Source organism: Terrapene carolina, unplaced genomic scaffold (assembly GCF_002925995.2).
Source record: "Terrapene carolina triunguis isolate 2854851 unplaced genomic scaffold, T_m_triunguis-2.0 Scaffold88, whole genome shotgun sequence".
NCBI lineage: Eukaryota > Metazoa > Chordata > Testudines > Emydidae > Terrapene > Terrapene triunguis.
Genome location: NW_020664439.1, coordinates 27,915,242 through 27,937,888, shown reverse-complemented (window position 1 = coordinate 27,937,888; position 22,647 = coordinate 27,915,242). Strand labels below are relative to the sequence as shown.

At 40.0% G+C, this 22,647-nt stretch overlaps 1 protein-coding gene across 1 annotated transcript; it reads right to left on the bottom strand.

Moving 5' to 3' along the window:
* Positions 1 to 284: 284 nt before the first annotated feature.
* On the bottom strand, positions 285 to 22,106 carry SLC66A1L (solute carrier family 66 member 1 like). The gene is made up of 11 exons (XM_029911117.1): positions 22,069 to 22,106; positions 21,416 to 21,457; positions 20,487 to 20,518; positions 19,810 to 19,923; positions 19,575 to 19,713; positions 17,772 to 17,901; positions 15,590 to 15,680; positions 13,467 to 13,591; positions 11,481 to 11,576; positions 9,471 to 9,656; positions 285 to 2,829 (listed from the first exon to the last, which is right to left on the bottom strand). The coding sequence occupies exons 1-11, from the start codon at positions 22,104 to 22,106 to the stop codon at positions 2,728 to 2,730; spliced, it is 1,095 nt and encodes a 364-aa protein (XP_029766977.1). The 3' UTR covers positions 285 to 2,727.
* Positions 22,107 to 22,647: the final 541 nt, after the last annotated feature.

Here is a 22,647-nt window from a genome sequence, read left to right as displayed (position 1 = left end):
ATCTGTCTCGAAGAACAGAATAACCATGGGATTGGCAAAAGAGATGATCAGTGCCCTGATCAAACTGAATCCCTATATATTAATATAGAATAAAAAACACTGTTAGAAATACATGATAAATAACTATTTATTTGGTTAACAGTTACAGCAAAAGATTTACCTTGACACCTATTTTTATTAAAGGAAAAGTATTCAGTACTGTCCTAAATATATACACATGTGCACGCACACACAATAAATAATGACAATATTGTCATATATTAAGATGTTAAATTATCTTTCAATATTCTTAAACTAAATCACAGTAAATTTTTGTATCACCTATATTTGGTTGTTTCAATAAACCACAGCAATATAAACTCAGGATACACAACACAAAACAGGATTACATATAGTAATGAAAAGGGAAGATAATCCTTGAAGCAATGATGCAAGAACAAATGTTAACTGCATTAAAAGGTAACAAGATCCCGTTTAAATCACCAGCAAGGGAAGATTTTGGGTAATCTCTTAAATACAGCATATAAATTTACAAGTAAGACAAATTGTTTCTGAATTTATGCACTGGAAAGGTCAAATTCTAACCCACTCTCCCAACAGTTTAAGAAATCAGGAAGTATACATACTCATCTCAAATATGCACTAAGGCCTGATGCTGCAAACTTCTCCAAGCAGACTGATCCCAAGTGCCCACACAAAGCCCCATTAAAGTCAAGTGAAGTGTCTTGCCTAACTAGGGTATGTATCTTAAAAGCACTTGGAGGAATACTTACAAGATACTCATTGGGATAATTCCACTGGCACACTACTTCAGCATTTCTTAGCTGCTGTGGCAACTTTAAAACCACAAACCAAACCCCTAAATTATTGCTGAGTAAGAAAGATATGTTAATCACATTGACCAGTCAATATTTACTGTATCACATACAGTATTACACAATATAGAACTGTTACAACTATTTACAGTACATACAATGTTATTTTGTGCTACCTACAATATGTAATATTATCATACTATCCTCAAAGTCTTAGGTTTTGTGGACTAATGACTGATTTTAACTTGCTCTAACAAGGTCACAGAATTTAGTTAATGCTCACAGCATATTGCTGCAGTGATTAGATCATTCCAACTTCAATCGGCGATTATTTTATGTTTTAATTTAAAAATTATTTGATCTTTAATTTGTTTTTAGAAGTAATATTTAAACTCTAGTGAAAGGTTACAGAGGTGAACAATTAATTTTTGATTTTTAGTCTGTACATTTGACAGCACTTACCGTATAGACTATTTCCCTACAGTTAAATGTTTTTCTCGTTTTATACAGGTGTCACAAGGCAAGACAGTAAAGGATTTAAAATTTAGAAAATGTAAAACCACAAAATTTAGCAGGGGAACTCGGGGGCAGATGTGATAACTGAAACTATTATTTTGTAAATTGGATACATTTCAAATTGAGTGTCCCTTTTAATATAGTTATCAGAATTTATACAAAAGGAAAATGCTGAATAATCCATATGAAGAGAGACAAGATTTAGACTTTTCAAATGGTGAGAATTCTTTTGTTGACAATCTTATGGCAGTTTTTGTCAGCAAAAAGTTTAGTTACTCTTCTTACACATTTTGGACAAAATGATTTATTTATCCGTGTCTATATTGCTCAAAGTATATAAAATGAAAAACGTACCTCCCAGTAATCCTGCATTTGCAAAAAAATGCAGTCAGTCTTTTATCTCTAATTTCTAATGATTGGACCATATGTATGCAGAAGGCTGAAAAGAGAGGAAGGTTGTGCAAAATGTAGATATACAGTAATTTATAAGTACATTCCACACAACATGCACTAAACAGGTATTATCTTAATGAAAATAATGTTCACACACCAAGAAGAGAACAAATGCACAGAGTAAAATTCTGTACTGGACTGTGTGTGAGATTCCCAATTATTTTAATGGGAATTACATGAACAGACCCATTGCATGTGCTTATGCATTCAGAATTTGGCCTTTGGATTAAAATCACTCAATTAAAGGCTTCATTTTCCTCTTGAGGTGAATGAAATTCAGCCCTGTATGGAGAGCCCACACAAGGCCTTCGCACTACCCTATTCTGAAGGCTTAAAAAACCTTAAGTGATATGTATGCCTTGCGAGAACTTGTGGCACATGGGTGAATTTCAGCTGGTGACTTTATATTTCCATGTTATCATTAATGAGCTATATATGTGTATCTACAAAATATAGACCTGCTGTTTACATATGGTGACAGGATTAAAAATGTTCACACAGCCTTAGCATTTACAGTTTAGTTATACTACATTTTGCCGCAACATCTTGCTAGGTTGAGAAATATCTGCATTGAATTACAATAGTATTATCCAGCACTCTTCTGAGTTACTTTACAATATGGAATATACCATGAGATCATATATTCTAGGTATTTCTAGAGCATTCCTCACTGTAGAACACAACACATTGCAGGAGACAAAAGACTAAAATGGGGTAATTCAGAAGAAAATGTGTTGATTACATGTGCCATCTTAGCACTTACAGTACAGTAGACATTAAATAATATTTTCTTTTGTAGTATCTTCACACTATTACAAAGAACAAGCCACTGACAATTAGCTTGGTCCCTATGCAATTTTAATCTTTACTCTGTGAAAAAACGTCAAGTTCTCCAAATGTAAACTTTATTGAAAAAAAATAACAGTATATAGAGACAGAAATGTTATGAATCCTCTTCGTTCACAAGTAAGGGTTCCACTTCCAATGCCACTAAACTGGGTCTTCTCTTGTTCTGCTTGCGATACATAATAAATTGTGCCGTCATCTGGATATTTTGGGTAAGGAAATGAACAACATGAGATATAAAGATGGCATTTTCTGCTCTTTTAGGAACAAAAAAATTGCCAGACAGGATGAAAACCAGCCATCCATCTAGTCCACCAACCAGTCTCGGACAGTGATCACTTTGATTCTTCAGATGAAGGAATAACTCTCTGCAGAAGATTACTATGCCTATAATGTTTCTTCCTAGCTAGTTAATGGCTAGTTTATACTCTGATGCATGAGGGTTAATATCCCTATTTTTAATCTGAACTGTGGACATTTCTAAACCATATGTGTATAATCCTTCTTCAAATTCTGCTTCACTTGTTCTCAATTATATCTTACAACAATGAGTTAGTCAGTTTTACCAGTGTGGTGTTCTGGGAATTTAAGATTACTATCTTGTTGGCCGTATGCAGAATTTTTTTTTTAACTCCAAGTGATAGAATACATTAAATTCAGATCTCCTCAGATTTGATGATCAAATTAATACATATTGGGCTGGATCCTGGCGCTCATTCTGGCCGCTATATATGTCACCGGTGACTTGCAGGAGTGTAAAGAAGCCACAATGACCCCCAGGTGAAAGCTCCAGCACAGGAGCAGTGTATGACTGACATTGCCCTACACTGTACTCCCTCCTCCCGTAACCCCAGGCAGAGGGCTATGCTGGGGATGGAACCATAGAGAGCATTTCAGAGGCATTACTGAGAGTGGCCACAGTGCTTTGCACTTGGCCTGTTTTGGGCTGCAAAGCAGCCCATAAGCAGATGAAGGGAGCCTACCATAAATGGGAGATGCCCTTGGGGGCCTGTAGGGGCTACTCTGATCCCCAGCCACACCCAGAATCTGGAGGCACAGAGACAGCTTAAAGATACCTTTACCCCCCTCCCTCTAAGCCGCACGTTCTGTGCTGTGCCTCCTGGAGGTGCAGCACAGACTCTAACCCCGTATATACAAATTTGCTCACTTTAAAACACTCCTTTCTTAGCATGGTAAAGGGGAGAACCACGAGGAGAGAACCCGCTTTTCCAGTCACTTTTTGCTAGAGGTTCAATTAAACAATGCATATTTAGTTTCATTTATTTGTATAACAGCAATGCATCAAGGCTCCAACTGGGAGATCAGGGTCCCACTGTGCTAGGCACTAAACACATGCTCAGTAAGAGATGGCCCCTGCCCCAAAATAGTTTCTAGGCCAAATAAACAAGACAGAAGGTGGGAGGAGAAACCCACACAGGCACTGAGAGGTGACTTGCTGTAGGTGACATGGCAGGTCAGGGCAGAGCTAGGAATAGAATCCAAGGCCAACTCCCAGACAAGTGTCTCATCTACTAGACCAGTGGTTTTCAACCTTTTTTCAATCTGAGGACCTCTAAAAAATTTCAAATGGAAGTGTGGACCCCTTTGGAAATCTTAGTCTGTGGACACACCTAGGGGTCTGCGAACCACAGGTTGAAAATCACTGTATTAGACCAAACTACCATTAGTGTTTATATCCAACCTTTAAGGGGTTTTGGAGGAGGAGGTGAAGTGGATGGGGTCAGGAAGGAAATTTCAGTCATAGGGACCTGCATGAAAGGCTTAAAGGTCTAGGAAATGGATACAAGGGGGTATCTGTTTACCAGGTATCTTCACGCACACAGTACAATGCATGCCCTTATTCACACAGCTTTAGGTAAGACGGTCATACTACCACTATACTTCAAATCTCATTTTACAAATGAAATAGAGTTGCTCTGGGAGGAAACCTGGCACATCAGATCTCTCCTGGGAACACTTTAAACATGTTAAAATAACTTGGCTAGTAGACCATAGCAGTGAGACGTTTGACGCTAAGGCATGCTGCTATTTCAAAAAATGTTATTGCCATAGAAGCTTGCTGGAAGGTGCAGGTGGGTAGGGAGGCAATTCTCTACATCCTAGGCACAGCCCCACGAATCACCCTGCTTTCCCAAAGCTTTACAATACCCCACCTCTGAAGTCCCTTCCAGCTAAAGACTAGTCAGGATTTCCTTCAGAGACAGTAGATAAGCACTCTTATTCACTGCTGTATTAACATGGGACTCTCTCCCTGATTAGAGCTGAGTAAGTTAGCTGCATAGCACTTCCGGCTTCTGTAGATCAGGAAACCAAGAGACCTGGATTTTGATAGGACCTCATCCTGCAAGAGACTGAGCACCTTCTGAGGGTGCTGAATGCTTTCATCTCCTGATGAAGCATTAAGAGCTCTTGTGGGACTGAGTCCTTCCACCAGTGTGAATAAGGAGTTACTCCACTGAAATCAGGCCATAGATCTGGGAGTTGGGACAAGTGTGGATCTCCTGCATGCCAGCACAGACTATCATACTTAGCCCATGACCATTAACTGCCTAGTGGCCTCTTTTATTTAATGAGATGAAGAGTATGGGAAGGAACCAATTCCAAATAACTTGCAATGTATGATTTCAGATCACTATTTCCAGCACATATTGTTATTACTAGATACACTTATTTGGGGATTTAAGGAATAAAATTAAAGACCGCTAAAGCTCTTGCATATGGAAGCATGCTTACTGTTCATGTCCATAACTTTCTCAATGAAAATGAAGGCCTGAGCATGCAGACAGCTTGGCTGGCTCATAGCCATACTAAATTGACAGAACCAAGTCTTGGACAGTCACTGTGAACTAATGGGTCAAAAATTTGTTTTCTAAGTATATAAAGATATTAATGTGCAATACGTGATATATGAAACCATCCTGAGAAAAACAGATGCTGAGAGAGGAGAAAGTTGTATGCTTAGTTGGGAAACTGCCCTTGCTGAATTGCCAGGTCAGGCTTAGATTCTCTGCATGATGTAATTGAATTACAACACAATGAGGTTTTGTAAAAGTATGTAATGAATTCCAAACGGTTGCCCTGCAAATCACAAGAGGCAGGACTGATAAGACTCTGGCTATTGTTGCTTAGCTCTGGCTGACTATACTTATTTTTGGCCCTCTAGTAACAATGTAATCTGCAAATAACTATGCAGCATTTCAATGTAGTTTGCTGACAAAGGCCGGACCTAAAGTACTGCATGGAAAATAGAACAGAGATGGGGGGGAAATCTCTGTACTAGGGTCCGTCTAATCTAGGCACAAGGCATTGTTTTGGGGATTCAATTTACAGATAAAGACATAAAAAGGGGCTGGTTGGGAGGTTTCAAGATGGAAACCTAATGGCTCAATTCTGTCCATCAGCTACATGGGTAGATCTCCCACTGAACTAAATCTACAGGGAAATCAGTTAAAGCTGCATCCATGTGTTTGAGGGCAGAGCTGGGCATTAACTACTCTAATATTTGGCGTTTTATAGTACTTTATGATGAAGCTAAAGTAACTGCACATTCAGCCAAACTCTTATGCCAACCCAACCCTGTACCTCAACCAAAAGCCAGTGAAGAGTCATGACTCTTCCAATGTCCCTAAATAGGAAACAAACCTGGACCACTGGGAAGAAAGTTCCAGAATCCCAATTGATCTACTGAGAATGCCCTCCCCCAGCCATTTCAGTCTAGGGACTAGTCTCTTGGCTAACTTCAGCTGCCACTGCAACAGACATATGTGCAAAAATTCTATAGCAGACAGTTATGGAGTAACTGGCTGACAGGGGAAGCATAACCCTAACCCAGTCAGTTAGAGGTTGGTTTTGTCCTAGCTACATGCTGCTTTGTATCCCATCTAATATAACTGTGGATGTTCTCAGAAATTAACTACCAGAAAAGAAAGTTAATCACTCAAAGGCAGTGATTTTACACAACTGAGACACCTCTTCTCCTCTGAAGATTGGGAGCTTTCTATTCCAACTCCCTCTGTTCCCAACAATCAAGAAAGATCCTGCTTACCTCTTTCTGATTTATTCATGACTGTCTAATGTGGTGTGTGAGTTTGCTAGGATTTTCTGCAACAAACAGTAATGAAGCTCTCTTTGGAAAGCACTTATTTCCATATCTTGAGGACGTCTCAAGGCAGGAGGTCTGCTTTTGTTTCTTCTTTTCTCTTGATTACAAAGTTTCTTCAAATTCCCCAAGCCAGGCTGGAAGCATCTGTTTTCAATATAATTTGAACTGGAGGACTACTAGTAGGATTGGATTCAGACTCTAATCAAGTCAAAACTGAGAAATGAATGTCATGTGCACACAAGCATTGCGATTCTGGGCAGTTTATGGCCAATATCAGAGTTCCTCTTAGGAATACATGATGGACGGGCATGTACAAATATGCAAGTAGTGTACTGTCATGGTAATCAGCATCAAATTCTGATTTTCCTTTTTGTAAGTATAGGCAATTTTATGTTTCCAGCTAAGGCCAAAAATTTCTGGGCTTTGTTTAGGGAACGAAAGCCTTGTATGTCCAAACCAGGGCAAAGAGCCATGAAATGTAACAGTCTGCTCATGCTAGAGAAATATGTCATCAGTAATAAAACTACACCTTTTAATTTCAAAACAGGCAGTTATCCTCAGTAGTGTATTACCACTGTAGTGAAGTTCTGCGTTCACGTAGTGAAGGACCTTTTACTAGAACTTCATGTCTTCGGATGCACAGAGCAGGTTGGCTATCCTGAGTGAAGAAGTGAGTTAGTCAATCTGAAGTTTTAACAGTTGAACTGTTTACATGCTTTAAGCTGATTCTCAGACTTCTTTTCACTCTATCCCAACTTTACACTTTAAATATTGTATCCCTCTTCCTCTTGCTAGTTTGAGCTACTGACTTGAAGTTCTCAATCCAGACAGGTCAGGAATACCTCCTTTAAATGCTAATGCTTAGTGAAATGAAAACTGGAAAATCCAGGCTCTGAGTTCCATACAATTAGATGGTTTGGAATTCTGTATTTATTGACTCAATTGTTGGGATCTCAGTAGTAGCCAATAATCCACAGAAGCTTTCATCTAATATTAAGTAGGGAGGGCCTTGGTGTACCAAAACTCATACTACAGTTCTACTGTGTGCAGTTGCTTAAAGCAGTACAGTAATGGAAGAGGTTAGTTCACATGAAACTATTCTGCTGTGACAAAACCAAGGCTACGTCTATACTACTGCAGTAAGTTGACCTACGTAAGAACATAAGAATGGCCCTACTGGGTCAGACCAAAGGTCCATCTAGCCCAGTATCTAGCCCAGTGGCCAGTACTAGGTGCCCCACAGAGAATGAACAGAACAGGTAATCATTAAGTGATCCATTCCCTGTCGCTCATTCCCAGCTTCTGCCAAACAGAGGCTAGGGACACCATTCCTGCCCATCCTGGCTAATAGCCATTGATGGATCTATCCTCCATGAATTTACCTAGTTCTTTTTTTAACCCTGTTATGGTCTTGGCCTTCACAACATCCTCTGGCAAGGAGTTCCACAGGTTGACTGTGCATTGTGTGAATAACATAGCTGGAGTCAACATACCTTAGGTTGAGTTACCGCGGGGTCTACATCATGGGGGGTCAACAGGAGATCTTCTCCCGTCGACTTATCTTATTCTTCTCGTTGGGGGTAGAGTACAGGGATCAACTGGAGAGCGATCTGCTGTTGATTTGGCGGGTCTTCACTAGACCCGCTAAATCGAGCACGGGTGGATCAATCTCAGAGCATCAATCAGGGCTGTAGTGCAGACCTGCCCCAAGGCTCCTCCTTGGATGTGTTGCACTTAAATTCATAAGGCTACTAAATAGGAGCCCAAATTCAATATAAAATGGGCTGGTTTTCCTACAACTTGCTGTATTCTCCCTCCTTATGTATATCAAGGTACTGCTGGTTCTTTGACTGGCTTTATAGACAAAACATGGAATTTTAACTGGCAAGGATAATGGGGTAGATAGTTATACAGATGATGAGTGGTCACTAGACTTATGAAACAAAGGCTCAATATTGTTCAACAATTTGCAATCAGTAAGAACAATTAACTTCCTAGAATGAGAGCACATATATAGCAATAACTAGCACGCTGGAAACACACACAATACAAATCCCAATTAAGAGAGTTCATTTAAGACCAAGCTCTGTCTGTTACAGCAGCCTGGCACGCTAATCCATGTTGTAATATGTGCTATTGTGCATGATTCTTCAAGCATAGTAACTGACTTTAAGATACACTTAAATGCATGGGTGCATATGTTTGTGCCCCTGTCGATGCACTTAGTTTTATGGGCAACTGCAGTGTATGTTCACTACATATTGTTTTCAAAAATATCTTAATATGCTTCATGTTTGTCCTTTACCTCTAGATGAGTCTGGCAATAAGCTGATTTAAGATACCTTTAAAAATGGGCCAGTTTCAGTTATAATCTGCCTTGTGCACTTGGAAATAATTTTTGTGCGTTTCTCAGGTATTAAACACACATTAGCCATGCACAAATGGGAGGGCCATTGCTCACGCCTAAATCTGAAAATTTGGTCCACTGTGTATTGATTACAAAAAGTAAAGCTATCCAATGTAGCTTTAATTTGGATACCTTATTCAGATTTACTGGCCATCTTATAAAACTGGGCAAAACATTTTTTAAAAGATGTTGTTTCACAATCAGTTTAGATGCAGAATAAAAACCGTATAAAATACCAATTCAATCTCAAATTATCCAATATTTACAAACACACATTTGAGAAACTCTTGCTCTAACTGGAAAAGGATACAAAAATATCTAGAAACAGAACTCCAAAGCTCCCAATGAGCCATGGAAGATGGTGTAAAAAGTAGAGGTTTCTGAGAGATTCAGCTGCAGGCATCTTTAAAACAAGGCTCAGTCCATAAGTACAGTTTCCCATCATGGCTAATGCAAACAGCAGGTAAGATGTGCCTTCCGTGGATCTTCTTTGGAACTACAAATAAATATAAAAAAAAGGGATAGGAAAATAAAAGTTGGCACATATATTACAGTGACCAGTTATGGATATTTTCCAGTTATTTTACTTTTTAACATGCCCCCAAAAATTCAAACACGTATTCTTTTCCAGCTAGAAAACATTTACCTATGTTTCTAATGCTTCTGCCTCCATTAGATCTATTACTTTCTGCACCAGAATAATCTAAATCAGTAGTAATGTGCATAGTTCTGGGGAATAATGCATGTTAACTCCTGCAGCTGCAGAGCAGAATGGGACTCTAGCGCATTATAAAATGTTACTGTTTATTTCTTCAGAAATCTGTTACTCCTTCACTTTCTCCAGTGGAGCATTTTGAAAATGCTGTAATAGCTTAGTTCAGAGAGGCCTGCTGGACTGGAAATAAACTGCAGTTCACCGTGCCAAGTCTTTTTCAATGTAAGATCAAAATGCATTCCAATGCCTGTCGTTCTCTGCATATATAAAATCTTTCACTCATTGATAAGGCTAAGATTAAGTCAGGGGTATTTTTGGTAAAAAGTCATGAACAGGTCATGGGCAATAAATAAAAATCCACGGCCTGTGACCTGTCCATGACTTTTACCAAAAATACCCCTGACTAAATCTCTACTTCTGGGGCCCCATTGCTCTGGGGGAGCCCTGCTGGGGAGAGGGGGACCTGCTCTAGTGTTGGGGGTTGACTGCCCCCCAGCCGCTGCTGCCAGGGACTGCTCTCTGGATGCTGCTGCTCGGGCAGTTCCCAGGGCAGCCCCAGGACTGCTGCTCAGGCGCTCCCCAGAGCCAGCCACACTGGCCGCAATTCTGCTGCCCGGGGCCGCAGCAGTGGCCGGTGCAGCTGGTCCCAGGTCAGCCCCCGGGACAGCTGCTCAGATGCTCCATGGGGCTGCCCCCAGAACCTCTGCTTGGGCGGTCCCCGGGACCAGCCGCACCGGCCGCTGCTTCTGTAGACCCTGGAGCCACCTGCCTGGGACTGCCTGAGCAGTGGCTGGTTCAGCTGGCTCCGGGGTGGTGCCCAGGACTGCTGCTCAGGTGCTCCCCGGGAGCCGCCACCAGGACCGCTGCTCAGGCGGTCTGCGGGACCAGCCACTGCTCAGGCGGTTCCCAGAGCCAGCTGGCCCATGGCCTCCCGAGCAGCGGCTGGTGCGGCTGGCCCTGGGGACCGCCGGAGCAGCTGGGCATGGGTCACTCCAGCAGTGGCCGGTGCTGCTGGCTGTGGGCTGCCTGAGCAGCTGGCCCTGGGGCCAGCTGTTCGGGTGGCCCTGAAGTCAGACGCACCAGCCCCTGAGGAAGTCACGGAGGTCATGGAAAGTCACGGAATCCGTGACTTCTGCGACCTCTGTGAAAGAATTGCAGCCTTGTTCATTGACAGTAGGAAGATTATGAAATCAATAATGAGATCTTTGAAGTCACAGTGGATTATGTTTTAAACTCATTGTACTCTATAAAACTCTCTACATTGTTTACTTACTTATTTAGTAGAGAACACTTGGCAATCTAGAGCTATAAACTGCATGTTTGTTTTTCATGTGCAATGCATGCCTCTGCCCCAACCTTATACATTCAGATCTACTTCTCTTGTCCTCTCTGAAAGCTGTGCATCTTTCTGGAATCTGCACCTCTCTCTTTTTGGGGGAAAACAGTTTTCCTTCCTTGCCTCTTCCCATCTCAGATAGTCCCAAATGCAAAGTTCAGATTTCAAATGGAAATGGAAGTTTGTGTTCAGTGAAAGGAAGATTCCAGTGCATCAAGCAACAGGAAGCACTATGCAATTTAAGTGAACTCTCTCAAAAATATACTTACGTTTTTATACAGCTGGGGAAATCTAGATCCCAAGTAAAACATGCAAGATACATAGCCACAAATGAAGCCTGACATTTTGATCATACCAAGAGCGTTCTGAAAAACCAACAAAAGCACAAAAAGATTTTGGTTAAAAATGCCTTTTAGCATTTCAAGAGGTTTTAACTTACAGTTTAACTTCCTCTCAAGGCCTGCATTATGGCCACTGGTTTTCTGGAAAAGGACTGGACCAGAACTCCCTTCAAAGCAGTTCAATGCTGCTGTAAATGGCCAAAGAGGTGACTGCTAGAAAGAGTTTGATCTTTATCTCAGAGTGGTGCACATCAGAATGAAAGCTAGTGACATGCAACAGTTGGGATTTAAATGCTAAATATTAATGCAAAATGCATGTATTCTCAATAGTGAAATAGCTACATTTGGTGATTAAAGTCAAAATTAAGAACTACAGCAATGGTCAGTGAAAAGTTAAGCATGAAGATTGGCAAAATGATGGAATATACCCCTCTAGGGGTGCTGGAACAATTTTTATGATGTGTGTGTGTGTGTGTGTGTGTGTGCTGAGAGACATTTAACCAAACTGTAAACCATGTATATAATGGAAACCACATCAAGCCACAGGCAGCACCCCTAGTTCCAGCATCTGTGTACCCCTCAACTCTCGTATTAGGCAACAGTAGATACATTTTTTTTAAATTATTATATGGAGATATACCTATCTCATAGAACTGGAAGGGACCTTGAAAGGTCATCGAGTCGAGTCCAGTCCCCTCCCTTCACAGCAGGACCAAGTACCTGTCCCTGACAGATTTTTGCCCCAGATCCCTAAATGGCCCCCTCAAGGACTGAACTCACAACCCTGGGTTTAGCAGGCCAATGCTCAAACCATTGAGCTATCCCTTCCCACATCAGAGGGTAAACCTGGGTTTCCAGTCTCCAAATGAGTGCCTATGTTAGCTAGTATCAATGATGAGAAGGTGCATTCATCTGTCACTCTAATTTACTACAGAGTTGTGCATCCTAATATATCTCCATTAGCAAGATAAAGTGCATCTTAAAAAGCGTAAATTCATAGCTTGCAAAATTCAAAAGAGGGACAATATCTTCTCAAACTCCTGCCCCTACTCAGGAGAAGGGATATTGCATTACATGAACTATGCTCCATTTGTTTGCACTAAGTCATTACTTCATGTACATCTTTTTCCTCAGTAGGCAGGTACAATAATTGAAATAATGCAGCAGTAGTCTAGATCTAGGAATGGCATTAAGAAATATTCTCAGATTGGGAGAACTGTGAGATTATGGTCCTCACTCTTTTGAAGGAAAATCTAAACAGGTTGGGGAGAGGGGAGATTCAGGGCAAGAAAAAGAGCCTGCCTTCTTTCAGAAGATGGCGAAAGATTTCTTTAGGTACAAACTATGAAATTTCAGTACAATGCGAACTGAAAGCTTGCATGAGTGCACTCAAGATTTCTTTAGGAGAAAAAAGAACTCAATTCACTGTGACAGATTTTAATGTCTCAATTAATATTTTCAGGCCACAAGTTTAAAAGAAAACAATAGTGATTTTTACTACTGCCTTAAATGACTACCAAAAAAATCAGTTAATTAGTATATGTAGCTAAACATGTTAATTACAAATAATTATAATTATTTCAGAATTTCCACTCATACAAACTGGAAAGCTGTGTAATGCTTAATTGGCTGCATTTTAATAATACCAGCTGGAAATACAGCCTGATGTCAAATATCAAGTCAGGAAGACTGAACTGCAAGACATCTCCACAACTGTTTTTAGGCAACTTCTATATTTTTGGGGTGGGGGTTTGGCATGTATCCTTCAAACAAATACCCATGATACCGCGCACACAATTTCTAAAGCAATTAGGATCATCATACAAATTCCTAAGAAGCATATCCACAATCCTTACCAAAATTTTATTTATAGTCTTTTTGTGTAGGGGGGAGGTTAACTAAAAAACAAACTACCTTGCTAGCTTCCAGCACAGTACTCTGGTCTTGGTTTCGTAGCAGTAGCTGACTGGGTAAAATTACACACAATGTTATACACATCAAGACCCAGGTTACACAGAAATTCTTCAGGTTTATGCTGCCTACAATAAAATACAATAAGTCAGCTGATAAATGACTTGTTGGCTAGTAACATTGCTATTTGCAACATCTACACGTGAAGACAAGTTTCACATTCAGTCCACTTTTTAAACTAGCTCCTACTAATACGTTCAGGTTTAGCTAGTACAATAATCAAAAAGCTGCTAAATACAACAGAACAGAACACTCTCTTTCCACAAGTATTGACTAAACACCCCAAATACAAAGACATTTGGAATGTAAATTTCATTCCATTTGTCCCAAAGGCGTTGCTGTTAATACAGGCCCATCCAGCAAAGCACTTAAGTACATGATTATCTAAGCATATGAGTGGTCCCACTTACGTCAATGGGACTACTCATGCTTAAAGTTAAGCATGCGCTTATGTGACTTGCTGGATTGGGGCTATAGTCACCTACAAAGGATTTCAAAACAGCAGAAAATATTATAAATAATTCAGTAGATAAGGTACCTCCTGTATTATAATACAGTAGTGCCTACAGGCTCCAGATTAAATCAGCACTCCACTATGCTAGAAGCTGTACTGATATAAAGTAAGAGAAAGTCCCTGCCCTATGAGTTTGCAGTCTAAACAGCCAAGACAAAGGACATATTACTATTGCCATTTAACAGATGGGGATCTGAAGCACAAAGACTAAGGCCCAGATATTTAAAGATATTTAGCTGGTGCTGCACTCCCATTGACTGACTGTCAATGGGATCTAAGATCTTAAATCCCTTTTGAAAATGAATCCAGTCTCATAAATCAATTAGACTTTGCAATATTGAGCGCAGCACCAGATAAATACCTTTAAATATCTGACCCTAAACGACTTGCCCAAGGTCACACAAGAGTCTGAGGTAGAGCTGGGAACTGAATCCAGATCTCTGGAGTCGCACACCACCACCTTAACCTCCAAACTATCCTTCACCTTCTAGTTAGGCATGAGTGTCTAGGGGCACTTATGAGTGAAAAGGGGCACAGCAGCCGGAACTGTGAATTTCCCCCCCCCCCCCTTTTTTTTTTTTTTTAAGGTTATGAAATAAAAACAAGAAAAATCAGAACTAAGGACACACCATGTAATCTTAATCTTGATGTGGTTAGATATTGCATGGATTTAAGAGCAGTTCCATATCTGTTGCCCTTGGTTCTTTATTCAGCTGGGCATGTCTAAGTTGTAACTCTGTTTTTATTACCTTTCTTAGACCTTTAGTTTTAATATTTATATTTTGACTTTAAAATGTTACTACTGATATGGTCAGGTATGCTGTTCTTCCTGAACTTTTACAATTCGAACAGAACTTTGACTGCTATTGCAATATAAATGGAAGACTGAAAATTTTCCAAGATTAAACACTATAATTATTGGCAGGATTTTATGAAGCAATTCAAGTAATTTCATTCCTTTTCCATTAGGTCTTTTTCACTATGTATAGTTACAGATACAGAACACATGAAAATGTCAAGATATTTTATGCCGTTAGCAAATACAAAATAAAAAGTCCAACTTTGATCAAAATCAGGGAAACTAATTGAACAGAGCCTAATGGAAAGAAATACAAGCTTTCAATCTTCTTTTTACATATGCTTAGATAGCTGAAAGTAAATAGTAAAACTAAGAAATAAGCTAAAGCAGGCAACTAGATTCCACAATATTTATTGCATTTTTTTTAAACACCTATATAAAGTGACAGTCTTACATAGAAAATACTCACAGCTATTACAGTATTTTGCCAACTAGGAATATGTAACAAATTCTGAATAGACTAGTTGAATTTGGGGACAAATATAAATTACCCTGCAAAAATTGTAAGTCATGCCCTAAGGAGGAAGAATGGGATTTTCACAGGGGCCTAAGAACACTTTAACTGGGATTTGGGTGCTCACCTCCATTTGACCCCTCTGAAAACTCATACCTAAAAGTTCAAGAAAAGTATATCAAGGACCAAAGTATTCCACTTCATATTGTGGTAAATGAATTAACTGTTGAAAATCTTACATTTTGTCGTCTTCTGATTCTTGAGCTTATAGTAGGCAAACTGTGAGATCACAATTATGTCCATGTTAACATAAAAGATGGCAGTGACGAGCTAAAAGAAATCATAAGATGCACCTTCTTATACATTCAACAAAACAGGACAGTATTTTTGGAAATGATTTACATGATGTAGAGAACACAGAGATGATAAGCGCCAAAATTTTGCAAAAAAGCTGTTTAGGATACAAACCAAGTTAGATTGCTGCAGTGTACTGTAGTATATATTTGCAGTAAGACAAATTCCTGGTCTTTAGACCTGAGGCAGCATAGAGCTTGAGCTATGCAGTCCAACTACTGCTTCAACTGCAAAGGTTTAAACAAATTTTAAAAGAATGTGGCACAATCCCTATCTGGGCTAGGTATTGAATCCCTTCCCTTGCCCAGAGATGTGTCTCTGCCCCACCCGGGAAACCAGAAGTTCACTTAGGAAGGCAGTGTGCACGCTCACTGCCTCCCCCATACTAAAAGGGTGTGGCTTTCTTTCCTGCTATTTCCCAGCTGGGGAGATAGAATGAGTAATGCTGCCTGAACAGGGATCTTCTGGCTGACAGCTGCAGAACTGTGTTATAAACTGGAATTAGTCTCCACCCAGTCCTGGTCTCCCTTATGGCCTGTGACAGCCTTCCAGGTTATGAAGCATACTTTTTTTAAAGCAAGAGGGGAAGGTAAATCGGTGAAGGTTGCAGATCCAGCTAAAGTATCATTGGTATTTTTCACAGAGAAATCTTCCTATTCCTGCAATAAGTACCCGTTTCAAGTTATTCACGGATAAACCCATTATTTGACCTAGTTCCTTTCCTTTACTAATAGACAACCGGCCAAGGAAAAGGGGTAAGAGCTTCAATTTAAAAGGATATCAGTGGAATCTCCATCATTGGGTATGTTTAAGAGCAGGTTGGACAAACACCTCTCAGGGATGGTCTAGATAATACTTAGTCCTGCCTTGAGTGCAGGGGACTGGACTAGATGACCTCTCGAGGACCCTTCCAGTTCTAGGATTCTAACTTGGAGAACTGGTCTGAAATCAACAAGATGCAATTTAATAAAGCCAAGCGCAAAGTACTTCACTTAGGACAGAAAATTCAAATGCACAAATACAAAATGGGGATCAACTGGTTAGGCAGTAGTACTGCAGAAAAGGATCTTGGGTTATAGTGGATCACAACTGAATGTGAGCCAACAGTGTGAGATAGTTGTGAAAAACCTAATATTCTGGGGTGTATTAACAGAAGTGTTGTATGTATGACATAGGAGGTACATTTTCTGCTCTTCTCCACACTGCTGAAGTCTCAGCTGGAGTACTGTGTCCAGTTTTGGGGTCCACACTTTAGGAAAGATGTGGACAAACTGAAGACAATTCAGAAGAGAGCAACAAAAATGTTCAAAGAGTCTGACCTATAAGGAAAGGTTAAAAAACACTGGATATGTTTAATCTTGAGAAAAGAAGTCTGTGGGGGACCTGGTAAGTCTCCAAATATGTTAAGAGCTGTTATAAAGAGGACTGTGATCAATTATTCTCCATGTCCTCCGAAGGTACGAAAAGAAATAATTGGCTTAATCTGCAGCAAGGGAGATTTAGGTTAGATATTAGGAAACGTTTTCTAACTGTAGGGACTGGAATAGGTAACCAAGGGAGGTTGTGAAATTCTCATCGAGGTTTTTAAGTACCAGTTAGACAAAGATCTGTCAGGGAAGATCTAGGTATAGTTGGTCCTGCCTGGGTTGGGGGATGGACTAGATAACCTCTCAAGGTCCCTTCCAGTCCTACATTTCTATTATTCTACAACAATTTGATTTTGTTGTTAGACTACAAAAAGTTAATTGACTCCACTCACTCCCAACCCGACTTATTAGAGAAACTTACTTTGAAAGTAAACTGAAAAATTCCCACTGAACTTTTATCAAATAAAGCCCATTTAGTCTACTTAAATGCTTAATTGTGTGAAATGGTTTATGCAATACAAGGAACAGTATAAAGGGAACTAGCTGGTGATACAGAATCACTCCTACTGTGTTAACAAAGCCACACAATACAAACTTATAAAAAGGTGATAATTTCCTATTCTAGTATCTGTCTCTCTCTGCAACAGCGAAAAAGATAAATTTTCAAAATGATAAATCATCATGTAGAAAAGCTGATTACCTGAATTGGCAGTTGATTTGTTAAATAACAGCCTATGAAATTTGTAAGGTCCCCACCAATCCAACACAGCAAAAAGCCCAGAGAGAGTGCTTGGTCCACTTTTCCATTCTGATAAGCAACATAAATTTGACTATGAAAAAAAAAAAATCACAAGAGATGCAAACATGAAATGTTTGAATTCTTTAAATACATTTTACTTTAAAAAAGCCCAGTCCTGAGGAATTTCCTGTAGAGGGACTAAGCGACTAAACTAGTATTTTAAAAAAAATAAGTCCAGCTCACTATTTCTGGTTCTCTTAAGCCTAGAAACAAAATGCTCAACCCTGTCCCCAATACTGCTTGCTTGCATGTTCTATTTTTCCATGGCATGGAGTGAAACACACCATCTGTTGGACAGCAGAACCAAGCTATTAGTGTTTGATGTACAGTGCTGTAGTAACCATCTTTAGTAATGCTGAAACTAGAAAAACATTCACATTTAGCAATGGCTAGGGATACACAAAGCTTCTATGAGAGAGGGTATGAGAGTCTATTAGGCAGATTAATGCAATTCTCACCAACGTCACAGTTTTAATGTAAAGATGCCTTTCAAATAATATTTCAGAGGCTCAGGGTACGTCTACACTTACTTCCTGGTTAGGCGGCAGGCAATCGATCTTCTGGGATCGATTTATCGCATCTTGTCTAGACGCGATAAATCGATCCTGGAAGTGCTCGCCGTCGACGCCGGTACTCCAGCTCGGCGAAAGGAGTACGCGGCATCGACGGGGGAGCCTGCCTGCCGCGTCTGGACCCGCGGTAAGTTCGGACTAAGGTACTTCGAATTCAGCTATGTTATTAACGTAGCTGAATTTGCGTACCTTAGTCCGAAGTGGGGGGTTAGTGTGGACCAGGCCTTAAAGGCTCAAAAATGGTTTTATTCTTCATGATTTCCAGACACCCTTTACTAGTTCAGTAACTAATATTCTCCCTATGCGGACAGATTTTTTTTATTTGGACTCGATTCCATTTAGTTGAGACATTTTCATCTACTCAACTCCTGCCATCCCCTGCCTGCATAAGCACCTCACACTGCACTGCAGAAATGCTGACTGACACTCTGTTTCTGACCCTTTCTCGGTCCCAGTGTCCATTGACCAGGAGCAGCAGGATAGTATGTGTGACATAACATGTGGTTTAAATAAATATTAGTCCACTCTCCACTAAAGACTGCAGGTGTGTGCACACATTCAAGTGTAGGGGAGATGAGGTGAGGGTGACATAGGCCATGTACATTACCACTTCTGTCGGCCAAACTTATGTCCCTCAGCTGTGTGGGGAAAAAACCCACCCCCCTGAATGACGTATGTTTGGCTGGCATAAGTGGTAGTGTGCACAGTGCTATGTTGGTAGGAGAGCTTCTCCTGCTGACATAAAACCACCTCCAGGAGCGGCGTTAGCTATTTTATCGATGGGAGAGCTCTCTCCCATTGGCACAGAGTGGCTATACGAACGATCTTACAGTGGCGCAGCTGCCTCGGTGCTGCTGTAAGCTCGCTAACGTAGTCATGGGGCCTTATTCTCATTTGCTCTCAGGGGCAGAGATTTGTGTCAGATTGGCACAATAGAATAAGTACATCAAGCTCTTTTGCCAACCACCAAATACTGTTCTAAACATGAACATCATACTACTTTGGCATATGCTATTATGCAGATGGAAACAGAAATGTATCCAAGATCAACTTTAAAAAGGCAGCTTTTGAAAAAGGCTTCAGGCAAGATTACTAGTGTGAATCTGAAGACTGCTTAAGATTTTAAACTTACGGTAGTGCAGCAAACAGAAAACAGACAATGGAAATCAGTCCTATGACAACACTCCAGTACTCCCACGCATTTTCTACACATTCTTCCAAGAGATGCCAAATCCATGGTGTTCCATTTATACACAATCTCCTATTCTCTACTGGAGAGATATTGAAAGCATGTGTATACAGCTGAGGAGCCATCATTCAAGTGCTGAGATTCAATTTCAGAAGTTTATTTTTGCCTCTGTTTTTACCCCATGCAAATCCGCAAATCCGTTTATCAATGCTGAATATCCTCTCTCTCAAAAGACCTCCACATCCAGACGGATGACTTGATATAGCAGATATTTCCAATCTTATAAATGGACCTGCCAAATTCAATGACACAAAATACAGTCAGTGTGACTATATCAATTTAAAAGACCAAATCAAAGTTTTCAGTAATTTAGCCACAAGAAACATTGTTTGGGAACATAAAGTCAAACAGAATAAAACTGCAAATACAGACTCTAACCCATAATGCACTTGCTTATATTTACTGCTTATTAAAAAGGACAAATGGCACTGTCCAGAACCAGGTATTACACAAGCAGATATTGTACAGGTTACTCCACACAATGTACAAATGCATAATCCTAATTTACGTCACCTGTGGCATTCTAGTACCTTTGGTAGAGACTGACAGTTGTGCAGTGGTACCAAACTTTAATATATCTGTAATGTGAAAAAACTATACATTAATCAAGCAACTCACTTCCCCTTCAGACCAAAGCCAGGTTTTGAATTGAGGCCTCTTAGGGTAAGATTAGCCCAATGAAATAATGGGCTACCAAATACTCTTTTTAATGATAATGGGTCAGATTGTGAACCCCTCATTCACATGAATACTCGCATTGACTTCAATATAACTGCTCATGTAAGTATTGCTTACCAGTGCAAATAAGGGCTTCATATTCTGGCTCTCTGATATGTGTATGCATTAAAAAAAATAAAAGAAAAAAATCTGTTACCACAGAATTTGTTCATGATGTCAGATAATTAAGAATAGGATTCTGTTTAAACTTGGTCTGGAGTCTAAATAACAAAATATTGATTTCTTGTAACTTTCCAAATAAGTCCTCCACAAAACATCATACTCTCAATGGATTTCTAAAAATTGTTTTCCCTTTATTATAAGTTTGGCAAGTTTTATATTTCTGTATTTCAAGTAAAATACCCAATATTTTAACCTTTTTTGTTGTTGTTTGCTTCAGCTGGTAAGTTACATTTATTACTTGAAAGGCTCAAGAAACCTCCGTTTTTCTAAACACAAATAAGGCATGCCTCAGCACTGAGTAAAATTAAAACAAAGAGCTTTCAGGAAGTACAAGTTTATTTTCAATATGCTACTGACCAAGTATCATGGAATGAACTAGAAAACAAGCTTTCCAAGAGTGTTGTGGAGGTGTCAGTAGCAACTCCAGAGTGAAGCCTGCATGAAGATACCACAGATACAGGGTATGAAATCCATATATCGTACATGTGGGAGTGGGGCCGGGAGGGGAATTACATGCATCAGCACCACACTGATAAATCTTACTCTTAGGTTAATGACAGAATTTCTTGAAAGTCATTTCAGGTTTCTAGATATTTTATACACACACTTCCAAGTGCATAACAGGAATGATTAATATCTGTGTGAGAGCACACTCTTCTACTATAGGTAACACAGAACCATGTTAGATTATGTAGCCAGTCTGTAAGGGATTGGGTTGAAGCTGTTTTTATAATACAAGAAGCTATTTTCAATGTCTTTTGAAATCTTACAGGTTGAGGGCATAGAGTAAATGCTGTACATTATAAAACTGGGATTATCTTTACCCTTCCAGGGCCTGTTCTATATTTCCATGAGACCTCTGGTAGCTGTGTCATCATAATGTGGTGCAGGCTGGGGTATCACATTGCAGATGGAGCTGGATAGCTTGTAGGGGAATTGATGTCACAGGACCTATAAAAAAAATATACAAAAAAATGTTGACATTGTACTGAATCCCCCATTTAGCCTGGCTAGTGAATGGTTCAGCACTTATTGCTAAAGTTACTGATCTTTGTAGCCATTTCTGCAAGTCACTTTTAAAGTTTAACAACTGTGTGTGGATGGTTACAGGGGAGACAGGCATGTTTTAGATACACTTGCTTGATCCTGCACCACTGAAGTCATGGACCACACCAATTGTTAGGCATGACGCCGCCAAAGGGCAAGCATCTTCAATCATCCAGAAAGTATTATTGTTGTGATAGATTCGTACATTTTGTAAGGGTTGGTTAACAAGCAATGATCTGTGCACCTACGGCACCCATATAATCTGAATATTTAGCTGTCAGATTCCATTTCTCACAATGCCTATTTCACAGATCTGTAGAATGGGCTAGATAAATGAGCAATTTGATTAAACACTGTTCAAAACTATGGTTCCAATGCTTTATAGCTATGTGAGTATTGAGTATAAGCAAGCTAATAAGGACACAGTCACCTGACTTCACTGTACGTTAACCTGTCCTCTTCCACCATGGTGCCCCCCACCCCACCCCCAACAAATAAACAAAACTGCAGCCATTACAGAAAACCAAACACTTCAAAAGGTGGTGGAGACTACATGGGTCACAGACACTTCCCAGGTGAATGAAATCTTTGTCTTTGGCCTCTTGCCACACAACACATTTAAGGCATGTGGTTATTCAGGGATTATTTTTACTTAACATTTACATGGTACCCTAACTTCAGTGCTGGAAACTCCTGTGAATTTGTTGTAAGTCTTGCAATAATTGCTTGTTTCTCTTAAAGCTCCAGCTATTGGAGTAATTTTGCACAGTGTTTTGCAACTCTAAAAGTCATGATGACAAAATCATCAGCTCTGTTAGATGCGGGGACCTCTGTATGTTATTCACCCAGCCCTACTCACTATGACAAAGATCTGGGTAAGGCTTAAAACCCACATTCTTCTGTTGCTGCTGGGATCATGCTATTCCTAGGCCAGGGTCAGTGTCCTTTTGTTCCTTTCTGGGGTTGTTTTAATTCAGTTCAGTGTTGCACTGGGAAATGCACTGTAATG